The following is a 17,533-nucleotide window of genomic DNA, read 5'->3' on the forward strand; positions in this document are numbered from 1 at the left end:
AAAAGAGATCAATTAATTTCCCAGCTACCCTTAGAAACACAAACTGTCACAAGTTTGGAACATTGAACTATACACCTTGGATTTCCACCTGAGGTTACGTAGACCAACACCCTACTGACCAAGTCATTTTGTCCCCTATCTTTACGTCGGCTAACATACAAACAACAACACACTTACAGGATATTCACTTAATATTCATTTATACTTATAAGACATTTGTAAACAAATTCAGATTCACATATCAAGAACATAGTGTCTTGTAAAATACCATTAATTCCAACTCAGTATTTATGTGTGGATTCAAACTCAAGCTATTCCAAAATATTGAAAGTATTAATGTGGCATTGCACACAAATTTTACCGCTTTGAATTTAACTGTACTTGGTGTTTGAGCTACTTCTTTTTAAAACACCATCAAAGTACTGAAACTGATCATCTATCATTAACAGAAAGCCAATGACAGCAAAAACTACTTTTGTCATATCACATTTGATTGGCTAGGAGAGATTTGTGTCCTCAAGTTTCATTGGTCTCTATCTGCTGCATCCTCAGAACCACAGGTACAGAGGTACAGGGAATAAGTCCGAGTTCTGTTATCACCAGAGACACAAATTCCTGGGGCATAACATCATACACAAGATTTAGCAAGGTCAAGGACGTGTGATCTCTCCAATGTGTCAGGTATTGTGTCTTGTTGCCGATGGATACCAGATCCTCCGGGTCACCTGTAAAATATAATTGCGATAATTCACAATGGAAACTACTGAACAATTTAAAATAAATTTAAAATGTCCAGTACAACACATATAGTCTAAAATGAAATTATAATATTTTCATTTGCATTTCATAGTCTCTAGATGAACCTACCAATCCCAATGTTCTTACAAAGGCACATGGTGTGTGCGGTCGTATCATTAGATTAACAAAGAGCAGGTTACATTGTTTGTTGTGATCCAAAAATTTTCAGATGAGATAAAACTCTAGATGTGATGTTACATGATATATACATCTAAATAAAAGTTTAACCATTTGCTCGCCAAATTATTTTGTTGTGGTTTGCATTGTCAATGACGCCATAGTTGTGCTGCCTTAGGGTTTAATTGGGAACATATACGTGTATGCATCAAGCTATATGAGCTACCCCACAAGTAAATACACTTCATTGCAAATACAGAAAATTAATTACAATCCTCGAATGTGAATTATGTTGGTATATGTGTTTGAGCAAGTACACCGAGTGTCATTACACATTGTCAAATGCCACGTTTGGGACTTCACAATCATTATCTTTACTATCACAATGATCTTACATAAAGATTTACAGTCATGGTGTTGTTAAGTGTTACACTGTGTGTGTGATAAAAATCTGGAAGATTTAGCATTATTTTATTGTGCTAAGAGCCTTGTTGATACAAAGATACATAACGAAGACCAAATTAGAAAATGTCCATCAGACATGAATGTCCTAACTCCTATACAAATCAGTGTCTTCTCAAGTGTAGAATTTTATGTTGTACTTATTGGGTAAATCTGTTAAAGAGTCTCTCAAATTACAACGTTGCTTTGGAATGGGAGGGGAGGGATGGGATGTGGTGATGGCATAAAATAAACAAAAAATACTTACCTAGTTCATTAAATACAAAAGAGTCTGTTTGACCTCTCTCACAGAACTTGTAAGTCTCGCAGCAGACAAGGACAGGTATGTTGTAGGATTTGGCAATGAGAGCAATAAGAGAAGAGCCTACCCTCGACATGACACACCCATTGGCTAGTAATGCATGGGCGCCCAGAAACACCTTGGTGGCCTATAAAAAAAACATATTTATCATCAAGGGGGTAAAATTTTCAATCTTCTCTAAAACTGGCAAATTGAGGAAAGCATGGAAATGAAATTGCATCAATAACATATACTGTAGTCTCACAGATGTCTTCAGATAAAATATAAAGAAATGTTCACTATATGTATGTCTTTACTGTCTTTATCCTAAAATAATCATGCCTCCCCTAGTGTAAAAGTTTAGTATTGAAGTTTAGGGAGGACTTGTTTCTGAACCACTCTTAACTTACTATTTCAAAATTATTAGACTTAAAAATCATATCCTTTTTATGAAATTGATTGGGTATTAAATACTAAGTTTGACGGATCACAACAAAATACCTTAATATATATTTGAATCAATCAAGATATGTTCATCATTGACAAAAATAATATTACAAATTAACAAAGGGCAATAACTCTTGAAAATCTGGCCATGGGTCAAACTTAGAGTACATATTATGATGCAATGCTATCTCAAGGTAATCAGATACATACTTGCATGTTACGTGAATTTGGCAGTTTTACATGCAGTATATCAGATATATACACAAATGAACATTCTGAACATAACAAGTGCCTGGTATAGTGTTCGGAAACATTTTAAACGTTTACTCACAGAGGAAGGGAAAGTTCTCATATTTTTCTCTCTGCATTGCTAAATTTTCAGTATATTTTTACCCGACTGAACAAGTCTTTATCAGAATTGAGGGGGTCAGACAGTACAGTTTAGCACATACTGTCAGTATGTGAAACAGTTTGGCACACACTATCGGTATGTGAAACAGTTTGGCACACACTGTCGAGAAATAGTATAACACACACTGTTGGTATGAGAAAGAGTATAACACACACTGTTGGTAAGTAAAACAGTATAACACACACTGTCGGTATGAAACAGTTTGGCACACATAGTATAACACACACTGTCGGTGAAACAGTTTGGCACACATAACACACTCTGTTGGTATGTGAAATAGTTTGGCACACACTGTCGGTATGTGAAACAGTTTGGCACACACTGTTGGTATGAGAAATAGTATAACACACACTTTTGGTAAGTAAAATAATGGTCAATAACTGTGTCATTTTTATAGGTACTCATATAAATTGATGAAGAACAGATTTTTGTGCAAACTTAATTACATTTCCCTAGGGTAGAAACAACGGGGAAATAGATGTTATAGTCCCAGACTGGAATTGCTCAAGAATAATTTTATGTACTTACCTCTTGCATGACATAAGAGGCTGCATTCATGAGAACATAAGAACATTTGATACCGTCCCTTACAAGTTTCCTCAACATCTCCCGACCTATAGCAATATGGAACACAAGTTATTCACGCTTAAAATTATTGTAGGACATAAATCTCCGATAAAATTACGATTGGATGTTTTACAACTAAAATTTAATTCAAAATAATTGTCGTCTCAACTTACTTCCTGGTTTTAAATACACATATTTTTATCTTATTATTAAACATTAATCCTCTTGGAAACAAAATGCTGTACCTGAAAACACAGCTTTATACCATGGCAATTAGGCCGACGGACACTGAAAGAGATCACTTAAAAACTGTGGTAGAAATCTCTTGTCAATTAAAAGTTCATGACAGACAGTTATAAACCATAATATGATCTGTCCAATTTTTAGACCTTTACAAAATTTTTCAATAAAATTGCCAACTCGTCAATATTTACCTTCCATCCGCGGTTGACCATCTACTACAATGACTCGAAAATGTACCTTCCTTTTGTGGGCATCACAGAGAACTTTCTTTACTAGTGACGAGCTAAAAGTAAACAACATGTGTTTTTTTTTGTTTTAGTTGTATTCGAGGGTACCCTTAGTCCACAATTTTAGATGTCCATGAAATGTTACAATTAGGTTTAAGTAGATTTATCAGTTATCCATGAGATTTTTTGAAAGATGATGATGATTAAGCCTTATGAAATTATATGGTTTTATAGGCTTAAAATGCCTGATAATAATTAATAAAAATAATAAAATAAATTATAAATAATAAAATAAAAAAATAATAATTTTCTAATCAAAATTATTTGTATATAATGTAATGTCTGCTTCAATACCAGTTAGTTAGACATACAAGAGGCCATTAGGCCATATACTGCTCATTTGGCACTGTTTGGGTGAAATAGATTCATCCAAACAAAAGGAAAAGAATTTCGAAATTACCAAACACATACTACAATGAATATCTATTGCCTCTTTTGGCCCCACCTCTCCAATCCCAGGGGCCCCAAGACCTTCACACAAGGATAATGAAGACCAAATTCTGGCAAATCCAATCATTCCTATTGAAAGAGTGGGATTTAAAAAAAAAACTGCTCTATTTCCCCTATTGGGCCCCACCACAATACTTTCAGATGACAGAAAATCTACAAAACTTACAATTATATAGTCCATAACTACATTCAGTAAATACCATATTGCTTCAATGACTTTTATTTACACCATTTAAAAATCTATAAATGTACATGGCAACAGCTGGAGTATTGCTGTAATTAATCTTTTATCAATCAAAGCATTCATATTTTTCACTGTACTTTACGTAAGGTAAGGTGAAAACTCTAACATTTGAGTTTTTCATCTCTAATCCTAAAGAAAGAGAAACAAAAAGGAAAAAAAAGCAGAATCTCACCTTCCAAATACTACTATAACATCTCCATGTGCAATTTTCTTCTCATCCTTCACATATTTAGAGATGGCATCACCAGCAAGCAAAATTTTTTCTCTCACAAAAATGTCAATACAATCTGCGAGTGCTTTCTTTGCCTGAGTGAAACAACACAAATCTCTGTATAAACCTCAATGATAATTCACTGTGACACAAACAAGGGTCCCCATGGACTGAGTATTTATGTGATGATAAAAATGTATAACACATTATTTATTAGGACAGTTGAATTTGGAAATGTGTTGAAACGGTTGGTATCAGTTATCATCTGGGCTGGGTTTTTTTCATATAAATGATATATTGTTTTGTTTAGAAATTATTGTGGACCATATTTTGTATTGTCTCTCATAAACCTAAACCATACTTATCTCCTTACCACTTAATCACATCAAAATTTAAAAGATAGTATTTCATATGTACTGTAGATATACATCTAAAAAAGGGTTTTGTTAAATCTCTATGTGCAATTCAGTACTGCTAACTAAATCAACAGTTTTGTAGAGGTATAAAACCACATTCAGACACATTTCTCTCTGCTCTTTTAAAAATGAAATCTACCAAAGGACATGAATGTTTAGAATTCTGTAAATAAAACTATAGAATATCTAACTTAACATTTGATCCTTATATCCCTACACTTCAAGATTTTTTCTAGTAAAACAAAGGAAACATACAATCCTGACAAAATGTACCCATATTATTGTAAATATAAAAGATCTCAAATGAAGTCCTATGTCTATATAAAACATGAGGCCTTGTGGCCTTGACCTTCACCTGAGGTAAGCAAAATTGGATATAAAGGTTAAAGGGCAAGCAGTGAAAAAGAAATTGCAACATTGATGATAGTAAGCCAGTGTCAATACATGCATACTATCAAAACTATAATCCTATACAAATAAATCATACAAAGGTTTTCCATTAGGAAATAAACAATGTCATGCTCCAAAAATGCTATTTTTCTATGAAAGTTACAGTAAAGTTAACCTCCTTCCAAGGTCATAGGTCATCGCAATAAGTCACCATGAAACTTTGTCTCAGGAGACCTAATATATCAGAGGGATCTTGGTGCCCACCATTGTTTGATCTTTATTTGCTCTTCGAATGTTGGATCTTTTCCCCTCTTTTCACCTTTCTTCTCTGATTTTGCTCTGAATGATAAGACATTCGAAGATGCCTTTGCAGAAATAGCCATGATAATCTTTACCTGTCAAATCTAAACTGGCCGACTGGAAGCCATTTTGTTTCTTCTGATCAAATGAGCGCAAGGAGAGATGAAAGAGAACATACAAATGAAATTTGAGAGATATTCACTCAGTACTTCTTAAGAAATAGCAATAACAATCTTCACTAGGTAAAATCAAAGATGGCTGCCTCTCGGCCATTTTGTTTTTCTGATCAGTCCCAAATTCAAACAGGCACAACAGAACAGGGACCTAAAGGAACCTATACAAGAAATTTGAGAAAGATCTATAAAGAACTCCTTAAGAAACAGTGATAACAACCTTTCTAAATTAAAATCCAAGATGGTCGCCTTTTTGCCATTTTGTTTTTCTGATCAGTTCCCAAAATTACATGGGCATAACCAAGGATCAACACGCCTACATATCAAAGGTTCAATTTCTGGAAAAGACATGAAAAGGTATAGGGACACCTGTCTGACCAGGTGGGTTTTCTCTGGTTTCTGCCTACAGTAAAACCCTTTGCAACCTTCCATCCAGGCCAACCAAAGTGATTAATATAAGTTGAAAAAACTTGTTTCAAAATTGTTGTGATATTAATAAAGTTTACTTATTTCATCAAACAAAAATGTGTGTATTTAAACAACTCACCTCAATTTCAGTACTTTCTCGTGGTATATGTGAAATATTCCACTTTAAGTATTTTATTGCATTCCCCATACTAACAGAAATCAGTCGGCACTGGTTCAAGAAACTGAAAAAAAAAATCACATTGTTCATTATCACAAAAAGAAAGCAAAACAATACAAAACAATTTTGATGAAAACAAGATCAAATGATGGTAGGCAGCCATTTTGAATACTGTATTATTCACAAAATGTGATAAGACAACCAGAATCTATACTGACAATTTTAAGTTTAATTAGGACCCCTGAAGTGGCTCTAGAGAAATACTGATCACAAACTTAGGGTGCCAAAAATTCTCAGTAGTGACTGGCAGCCATCTTGAATGTTAGATCATTCTCAAATATAAAAACATTGGATATCTCGGTGTGAAATCTGCGGAGATAAATTTTCCATCAAAGTATGAACAGATATTGCTATACGATTGCTCCAAGAAATTAAAAAAGCTTGTTCCATTTTAGGCGACTCATATAATCATGAAGTGAAACATTATAGGCTACTTATGAATGGAGTTACACGTATTACAGCTGACGATCACTCACCTGATGTAAGGCTTGATACGGGCTTCGAGATCTCGGGATAACTCTTTCTGAGGAGGTGTTACGTAGTCCGTGATTACCTTAAATCAATAAAGGAGTAAGCAACATTTATCCTTATCTTAGTTTCCTTTAAAGACAATATCATATGATTATAATAAACATGTAACCCTGGTAAAATACTAGCCGCAATATACCACTCGGCTAGAGGGAACTTCTCTTTAGCTCGATTGGTTGAGCGTCAGACTAGTAAGCCAGGGGTCCCGGGTTCGAATCCTAGCAGAGGCATTGAAATGAAAAATGACCTCTGTTACAAACAAATCATCAAATGTCTTTTAATATTAACATCCAACAGCAGGTTTTTAAGATTTATGGGTAAAAATTCCTATTTAAACATTAAGGATCACCAGTAAATATGTACTTACACCTCAATGTATCATACACTTCCAAACAGACACATAACAAGAGGCCCATGGGCCTTAACGGTCATCTGACATAAAATACAAGATTTCAAATTTTGAACTTGAGAAGAAGTGGAAAATGTGTTTTCAAGATGTGGCCATGGTGACCATGTTGGATTTCGGACCAACTTGAAATTAACAAACTTTGATCAGGATCATGTCACGATCATTTCAGGTAAGTTTCAGCTCAATGATACATGTAGAACTTCAGAAGAATTTGAAAATGTTTACGATGGACGACGGACGCCGCCGGACAAAAGGCAATCGCAATAGGTCATCAGACCCTTCGGTCAGATGACCTAAAAATCAAAGTACTGAAAGTTCTGTATGTCCAAATGAAAAAAGACACACAGATAAATAGCACCATGTCATGTGACAAGATATATGCTGTTGATTTCAGGTGATCCTTTGTTGTCTGCCGTTTGATTGTGAAAGATTGAGTACCTTTTTATGATACCCCAGCAGGACATTTCAAATATCTACATTAAAGTATACCACAATACACAATGTCTAATCTGTATTTTCAACCTGTATATTTATAAGTGAAACTTTGTCTAATCTGATGGTCTATTGCACAGCAAGGTTGTGTGATGGCGATATAATTTTCAAATTATGACATGGAAAGACATAACATATTTTCATTTATTTTAATCATAACAAGAAAACATTTAGAATGTTTCCATTTTATTCTATTTTAGCTTTGATATCATTGGTCCAATGAGTTCTCTTTATGCTGCACTCTTCGGAAATTACACCTTCTGGAAAATAAATCTTAATGTTTCCCAGGAAATTGGGCCTTATGATACATAATATTAATCATTTTTAAATAAAATTTTTGCAAAGGTATATTTTTCAGATAATTCATACTAATGGTGTTATATCTTTCTGTAACAGAACATTTTAAATTTCTTTGTGATTTCCTTTATCCAATGACAGCAGCTCTGTATAGATTAAATGGTGTCACCTGTTTAAATGCAGCGAGCATGGCCAGACAGCGAGCATTGGACCCTGTGATGATTCCTTCAGCATACTGAACACCAAGTTTGACAACGGTGGGGTGGATACTACTGTTTGTAGAAAACCTGGATGAAAAATGAGGAAATTGTAAGCTTGGTATTATTTAACAGGACAGGATAGGTATGTGGGAGTGTTAAACTATCTGGTTATGACCTGTTCATACTACGGTGAAGAGGTCAAATTCAGGTTCACATGTGAAACAATTTCGAGAAATTTTCATTAATGTTAATTCTCTGAGTTAACCCAAGGAGCCAAAGGTTGAGTTAGCAACACAAACAAGATTTCAAGTCTTCAACCATCATATTTTTTTAGTATTTTTCAGCTGCTATCTGCATCTAACTACATGTAAAAGATCAAATTCCATCTAACCTGAAACCAGGAAAAAACAAGGTCTGTTACACAATGTTTTGTATTTTAATTTACAGTACAATGACATTGGTATTCAACATCCAATGCAGCTCAAGATGATGCTTGATGTACTGAACATGTTCATTTGGCTTCAAGGTGTTTCTTTTTAATAAGCAGCTCTTCAGAAATAGTGGTAAAAACTTGAAATGTCTATTTTTAATATTCATTGAAGTTCAAATTGCTGCAAGCAGAACGAAGAATAGTATAAGGCTGAAGTCTTAAAAGAGATTTCAACTCTTTTACAGAAATACTGGTAACAAGAAATTATTTATGGGGCAAACTGATGAGTGACATATGGATGGATGAACAATCAGAAAGCTCAGATTGATATTTCAATATTGGCCACAAACATTAATCTAAAATTTTAAGTTTTGAGGAAATGCTGATAATATTTCCTAAATTGCAGTTAACTATATTTGGTAATTTTCTGTATTTCCTTCGGAAGATTCCTGCCTGAAATTAGCTGACAGAACCCCATAAAAATACCTACTTAAGGGAACTGGTTAAGGAGGACTGCCGTTCATATTGGTGTAAATGGTTAAATAGTCGGACTTTGCGTTGTGTAGAAGTCCTCTGTGGTATTTGCTGTTTTTCTAATTTCTTTGCCACTTTTTTCTGGATTTCTGCATCATCAGCCTTGAGGTGGTCAGGTACTCGTTTAGGTTCCTTTTTTGTGACACCAGATGGTGCTGTTTATGAAATACACGTTGAAGAAACAATATGTAAAAATTCATACCTGTGGTTATGGAAAGCTGGACACTGATAATGCACAAACTATTGTTTTCATAAACAATAAAGTGATGTTTACTATACATCAAGATCATACTTGTTAGATTAAGGTAATTTAAAAAACATGTGTGGAATCATGCTTTTTATAGACATGTTGAATATAGTTATCATAGTTCAAATTATAAAATGCATTCAACAACAGGAAAATAGACTGGATTTATACAAATGAAATATAAAAAATATTTCAAAATTTCAAATGCTTGCCAAAAAACAAATACCCCCAACTCCTCCCCTCCCCCTAAAAAATAAGACATCTGAAACCTATCTAAACTGGCAAACAAGCTCTTTCAGGCAAAAGCTTTTCCTCAAAATCACCAGTATACAATGTTATGCTATATGTCCTCTTTGAAGTACATATTAGCTTACTTTTTTATTCTTATCTCAGCATTAAATTGATGTTTATGAAGAACCATGTAGTATTATACCTGCTGACAAAATACTGTTCTCACCTGGTCCTGACTGCCCACTCTCCTTTCCTGCTGCTGCAGCTGTTTTGGCTGCTTGTTTTGCTGCCCTCTGTGCTTCCTAAACATCAACAATATCAGCAATTATACATATAGCTTAATACCATCAGTGCTTATCTTTCAGCAAAACTAAAACTTTTACATGAATGAAGAATTTAGAGTTGACAAAAGCAATAGATTTTAAGCAAAACAAATAAATTTTCGGAAGTCATGAATCTGACCTCACTCCTATATATTGGATTGGTATATAGGCATAACCATACATTTTTCCTACAGTATGCAAATCCATATACCTAGTATCATCTATACCTCTATCTTAGGATGAATGGTGAGAACAAAAACAAATCTGATTTTGTGGTGTATATTTACAGCATAATTCTTGTTTACATATATGTATTACAGTAAAATCATCAGTGTCATCTGAGAGGAAGTTTTCAAACAAATCTCATTTATATGTTCCTGTTTGAAATATGAATATTTCTGGAAACACATTTTCAAAAAATTTTTGATTAAGAATGACTGTAGCCTCCAAGCACATGCCTGCTTAGCTCTCCTTTCTGCTTTTAGTTCTGCCTTCGACTTCTGTGGAACTCCATCTGCTGGTTGACCTTGACCTTTATTTGCCTGGTTATCATTGCCTTTATGATCATCAGCTTGACCTTTTTCTTTGTTATCTTGACCTTGATTCGTCTGATTATGAACTTTATTGCCATCCCTTGGAGACACAGGTTTTTTGTCCTTCTTTTTATCTTTCTTTTTTGAACTTCCTTGCTGCTTTGGCTGCTCTTTTTCTGAGGGATGACTCTGATCCTTGTCCTTTCTTAACACTGGATTGACATCCTGGGTTTTTTCTGGTTCTTTCTCTGCCATTTCCTCAAATTTCTATGAAAAAAATAAAAATAACATTCAACTTACAAATCATTTTTACAATTCCTAAATATGCAATTTTCACATTTAGGCAATGTCTCAGACTTTAGTAATATGATGAGATATTGCAGATATACAAAATTGACATATCAGTCTGTTGCTAATGATATAGAAAAGGAAAAAAAGAGATTAAGAATTCAGTGTAGCTTATTAAATAAGGGAAATACAAGTTTCTTCGATGCCTATCTGGTGCTAAGATAATGTGACAGTCTTATTTGACCACTTCAAGAATTTAGACAAAAAATCGGTAGGATGAAAATAAGGGAAATAGAGGTTGAAAGGACACATAGCAGTTCTGTCAAATCCAATGATATCCCTTCGTAATCAATCAGCAGTAGTGCTATAACAGATCTGACGCTTAAAGCTTGGCCTATTCATGTAAGATAAGGTGAGATTTAAGGGCCATTGTTCGAGACTTCTTCCCCATGGAGCTTAGTAATTCTCTGGAAACTGAGAAACAGACCTCTGGCATGATTGGAGCCTTGGCCTTTATGGCTTTACCATAATTGCTTTACCGTTATACAAAACTCGTGTCGCAAATTCAAAGAAACACATGTAAGGATTCCCTCCTGGCGAAAGACTATATATGTGACATGTGAAATCGCGGTTATAACACGTTTACTTGAAGCTTACATTCTCGGCATGAAAGCACTATATGTGTAGCATACGTCGTTGACTTACGTTTAGGTTGAACTGATGAAATATGGTCGAAATAATCGCATACAGCGATCAATTTAGCAACTTCCGGGGGTTTCCCCATGCAACTTCCGGTGTTGATAAATTTAGTTACGAGACGAGCCGTGGCCGGGTATAGATGCCCTCGCTGATGTACAGTATACTTTTTTCCTTTTAAATTACAATTTCGGGGAATTTTGGGTATTGTGAGTGAAACGTGAACTGCAGAACTGTGATTAAACCCAATCAAAAACTTTTGAATGGTTAGATAAAAGTATGATGTATGTAATAATCATTTAACAGTGTACTCTATAATTGTCATACGTATATATATATAAGATATACTCAATTACGTATAACACGTACCTGGTTTACGAGAAGAAAATAATTATTGTAAAACAAAAGTCCAAAGGATTTTAACATCCTTAATACTTTTATCATGGGCTTAAACTGATTTGGCATACAAAGTTTAAGTCAGGAAAGCCGTAAATATCTTTGGTTGGTATTTGCATATAGTTATCGGCCATGGTTTTATTTAAGTGCATGCTACATATTTTACAGAATGAAAAAACCTATGATATAATACCAAGGCCTCATAATTTGTAAGGGATATTTTAGTAATGTTTGTTTATTGCCAAGTTTACATCCATGTTGATAGAGCCGCAATGGCGTTTGGGTCAATTGGTCTGTTATTTGATGATTGCGATGTCGTAATTTCATTCAAGAAATGTACCGATGAACTACGCTACCATATATGGTATACAAACTGACACACTCGACTACTTGTCATGGACAGCCACCGTTTCAACCCACCACGTGTCAATCGCCACAGAAAAGACCTTACGCTGAATTGATGTCCAGATGTACATGTGTTCTTGCAAAAAGTTTATGTTTTGCATTTATTTATTTATTTATTTATTTATTTATTTATTTATTCCGAACGTGAAAATATTTTAAATATCCTCTGCCACTGTACAAGAAGCACTCAACAAAGTCAGCCGATTATCACTTTACTGTCAAATTTCTTTGTTAAATCTTTGACTCCATCACAGGAGCCCTTACCACGGTAAGATTACATGGTCATGGTCAAGAAGCTTTAAGCGTTAACATTGAAGTATTTTATTTTTGTTCCTATAATTGCCTACGACATGCAATGACGTAATGCTTATAAATTGAAACATGGCGTTTTATCATACATTCAGCTCATTTTCAGCTAAGGATTGCCCTATATTTCGGGACCTCAAATAAATATAGAACAGAACAATACCTTATAGTAAGTAAATGATACCTGCTTCCAGGATTTTCAATCTTTCTCATGTTATCCCAAGCCAGTCCCCCCACCCCCACCCCCCATTTTTTCAGTCTGTGGATAAATATCGATATAACAAGAGAACATCTTTAGAACTCCAATCTATTTTAGAAACGTGAAAAGTCCTGATCAACGTATAAAGTAAATTGTAACAGGAAATAGTAATGAAGAAAAAAGTCCCCTTTGGATTTCAAGCTATTTACCTTTCATTTTCTTGCTAGCCATTCTACCGCTTGATTAACTGTGGTGACTTGTGCAATTTACCGTCTATGTATACACTTTGCCATAAGATCCTCAATATCAGCATGAAAGCTGTAAAAAAAAAAACTGACATTTCCTTTTATAGAAATTAATCTTGTAGCACTCCTTGCTTTTAGACCTAGATCTATTCTCCTGATACTGCACAAAAATGTTTAAATTTTCCATATATCGACATTATTTCTTTGAATTTGAGTTTCAACTAAAATTATGTTTTCATATAGGTAAGTTTTTTGTTGTTTCTATTTTTAGTAACATACGATCTTAGTGACCTCCCTGTGCTGTTTGGAGTTTTTTACAATACGATAATCGTTACAGTGACCTACCTTTCAATTCACAGCACACCGCTTGTAGGTGTTGTCAGTAAGTTGAATGCTTCATCATAATATCATAAGGTTTCAAAAGGCGGGGTCCACACAAGACAGTTCTGAAAAGTTACCACTCATCTCTGATATTAGCAAGCAAGCGAGAGAATAAAACCTGATAATTTACGAAAAACACAAGACTAATTAAGTAAGGGCAAAATATAACCAACAAAAAGATCTATTCGGATATTCGTATATTATATTATTGTATATTATACAATTTCAAGATGATACGACCAGGTGTTCCGGTAGTGCAAATACATGTCTTCGTCTTCTAGAAGAGAAGCTATTATAACACAGTCAGTAGAATATGACTTATGTGTATGACGTTTCACTTCCGTCGACTGGTTGTGTTTTAAGAACCTTTATTCTATTGACATTACCAGCCTAAAGGAAATATTCTAAAATGTATTCATCCTCTGCTTTATCGAATCATAGTGTGATGTCAAGTTCGCAGATGATGCAACAATGCAGCTACCAAGCAAAGAACCAGGCATAGAAAGCTAAATGAGACGTAAAGCACACTGACTGTTTGTGTTGGCAATTATCTACAATGTACGGATATAATTGACAAAATGTACACTAATATATAGTGCATTAAAAGTAGACCATCAGGTAAGGAGATATAAAAAACAACAACATTAAGATGATTCAAGATCCTAGGCAGTGAACATGCAAGTGCTGTATGTACGGAGCAGTCATATGTAAAGCTACAAATGTCATTTATTAAAATGTTGAAGATCAGAGGTCCTACTATAGAACTCTAAGGGACACTTTTCACAACATCAGCTCAGTCGCTGGTCACGGGCTCCAGTCTGACCTGCTGCTGTTAGCCATTTAGGTAGCTGCTGCTGAAGTCAATAGCCGACTTACCTAACCGATAAGCATGAAGCTTTCCAAGTAGCAGTTGATGAGGAATTCAGTTAAATGCCTTGGACAGATCCATCAAAATCGCACCAGCATGCTGATGGTTGTCCAAGGTCTGCCTCCAGTCCTAAAGGGCTCGCAGCAGGGCAGACTGGCTCCCATAACCACTCATGAAAGCTGCCAAGATAGGACTTAAAACAGGTTTCAAAATTTTACAAGGCTCGTCATATATGATCCCGTCAAATATTTTGGATAAAGAAGGTAAAATACTGACAATTGTCAGCAAATAGTGTGCGAAAGAAATTTAGTTCTCTGAGATAGCTTGCCATTCATTGGCTAGTGTAGCTAATGGGATGTCGTCATCATCGCCTGAAATATCACTCACCGTGCTCACGACCTCAGATTCCGGCCTTCAGTATTGAACTGAAGTAGGTGTGACACACTTCCACACGCGATATAGACGGTCAAAGGCATGTCGAACATTGATTTCAGGAGTTACAATTTTCAGAAGTCAGGAATCCGCGATATTTTTATTTCGAATTGTTTGTTATACCCTGGTTCATAGGTTGGAATCGATATCGTGTTTGGAGGGAAGAATACAAGTTTGATTAACTTCAACCCCTAATAGAGCTAAACAATGAATTACGTCCTTCTAGGTCTTGTCAATGATGCTAAGGGTGTTAAGTTTGAAACCTAGGAGCTCGTGGCGTCCAAAATGATCACAAGAGAGTAAAACTTTTGATAGGAAACATAATTCCTCATAATTCCAGGTCCTTCTAGATATTCTTCTGTTCTAAGATAGGTATAACGGCTCTTCCAGAAAGAAAAAAAAAAATTGAAAATGAAAATAAGAAAAAGGCATTAGTTTTTAAAATAAATAAGTGAAAACACATTAGTTCGTAAGGGATGATATTACACAAATCAATTCTTTATTTCAAAGATAATTGCTTTAGAACATGACAATTATTGAAAAGAAAACGTACGAAAATTACAGAAAAACCTTTGAGAAATATATTTTAAATCTGCTCAAGATAAAATCTATCATACATGTACATAGATTGTGGTATAAGATCTCACAAAAAATCACACTCTAGTAAGATATTTAAGAATTGTCCAACAGTCAAAATAATATCAGATTTACTAGTTTTACTCATAACAGTTTAAATAACGTCATATCAATACAACAATCAAACAGAAAAGTTCCGAATCGGACACAACACATGTCATGACATCTCTGCACCTGCGAGGGACATACAAACACCTAATATAAAGGTAACATCCATCACATAAAACTGAGAGGTTTGGATTACCCTACATACTCTTCACATATGTAAGGCAAATATTCATTTGAGCTTTCACCATAAAATTCGCCTGTCTTTTTAATCACTATGTCATGTTGATTATCGTTGTCATAACCTGGGGTTGGTGATACAGTTGCGCCTGTGCTCCATGTGAATTCAGAACTCGCACCTTGTCTTGAGCCATCTATCCACCATTTTGTAAACTCTGTATCACAACAATAATTGTTGAATGATTACTTGCAATTAGAAAATAAATAAGGCACGATATTCTAGTAGATGATCATGTTTAAGAAATACATGATACTGTCAAAAGGGGAAATGTATAACACAGGGTTAACTATAAGCATGTCTGCCTTTTGTATTATACTACACAATTGTTTGCTCAATTCAGTATAGACATATAAAGTTATACTAATACTTCATAGTGGTTTTATAAGCAATTCTTTTCACATGATATAGTGAAATAATATGTTATAGTCAGGCTACAACTTCATGTTTAAGAAATGAATTTTCGTTGGTACTTGTTTTTTTCTTCAATCTACTCCGATCTTTTTTCAAGGTCACAGGGCCAAGTTGGTTGAAACTCTCAATATTACGTCTCATTTAGCAAAATGCGTATAATAATGATTTTTAAATGGTCGATTTCTGGTGAAAAGCGCGAAAATGATTAGTAAGAAAATGACATTTTCCCGTATTCAATGCATAGGGATAAGATTTGTTAAAATAAAAATGTCTGAAAGCAAAAGTGTTTTTTTATGATATACAAAAGGAAGTAGTATCTTCACATTCAAACGATATGTTTAATGCATCGTTACAAAGATGACAATAATATTGACTTATACGAGGGGTCACAGATGTCATGTTTGTTAAATCATCCAGAAGGCATGGTATGCATGAATATTCTTAAATTATACCATGATATTTAACCAGCTTGTTTGTATTGAATGTTAGGATATTTGTTCAGGGTAAGAGTGAAAAGTTCTTATAAATCCACCTGCTAAACTGAAAAATCTCGAGATAAGAATTCGACAATAATTGACAGAATAAAGTTTATTGTTATCATGGTTTAAAATAAAGAAAAAGAAATGACTTAGATTCTCTATTAAAGTCGATCAGCGAGGTATCCAGCCTTGCGAATATCAGATGAGTGATACAGACTTATTGTGACTCCTATATATAGCAAAAAAACATTAAGATGGACACTTTTTCGATGTTGCTGGTTTTCTGAAGTCGTTTAGTTTTCTTATCTTGTGTTTTATTAATCGTAGTAAATATTGAAGATACCTGAATCAGTGATTGACGAAATGATGCTAGTTATAACCTGTATCTTCTCAGCGGTGTCTAAAATGACGAGTCTTCCGTTTGTGTACAATGAACAAGTAAACGCCGAGATACTCTTTGTTAGTCTAAAGGATGTAACAAAGTAGCAAAGATCCGCCTCTAATGCAAGAGTGAAATGACTGTGCGTGCATCCAGTTCGCGTTGAGCCTAAAATATAAACCAAATTCGCGTTAGGTTTAACAGAGATTTTGCAACTTTAAGCAATGAAACAATTTATAAAAAAAGTAAGTCTTACTCCAATAGTAGATTGATATGACATGGTATTTAACACTAAAGAAACTTTTCTATTCATATAATTACATCCCAGATCTTTTGTTGTATCTTTCTAGTCAGTTTTTATAGAATAACGTTTCTTTACCCATTAAAGAAACAGTGTAGAAATAATAGACTCCAAGTGATATAGACGGGCTTTGAGATAACCAGGAGGTGAATGACAGA

At 34.5% G+C, this 17,533-nt stretch overlaps 1 protein-coding gene across 1 annotated transcript; it reads right to left on the reverse strand.

Moving 5' to 3' along the window:
• Positions 1–178: 178 nt before the first annotated feature.
• LOC132563292 (translation initiation factor eIF-2B subunit delta-like) lies at positions 179–11,733 on the reverse strand. Its single transcript, XM_060228051.1, has 12 exons — positions 11,661–11,733; positions 10,593–10,934; positions 10,038–10,113; positions 9,290–9,488; positions 8,339–8,456; positions 6,920–6,996; positions 6,345–6,447; positions 4,480–4,613; positions 3,518–3,609; positions 3,045–3,130; positions 1,625–1,805; positions 179–725 (listed from the first exon to the last, which is right to left on the reverse strand). Exons 2-12 carry the CDS (start codon positions 10,920–10,922, stop codon positions 517–519), a joined length of 1,605 nt encoding a protein of 534 aa, XP_060084034.1. The 5' UTR covers positions 10,923–10,934; positions 11,661–11,733; the 3' UTR covers positions 179–516.
• Positions 11,734–17,533: the final 5,800 nt, after the last annotated feature.

This window comes from Ylistrum balloti, unplaced genomic scaffold (genome assembly GCF_031769215.1).
Source record: "Ylistrum balloti isolate Yb309-2 unplaced genomic scaffold, AGI_CSIRO_Ybal_v1 Utg371668, whole genome shotgun sequence".
In the NCBI taxonomy this organism is placed as follows: domain Eukaryota; kingdom Metazoa; phylum Mollusca; class Bivalvia; order Pectinida; family Pectinidae; genus Ylistrum; species Ylistrum balloti.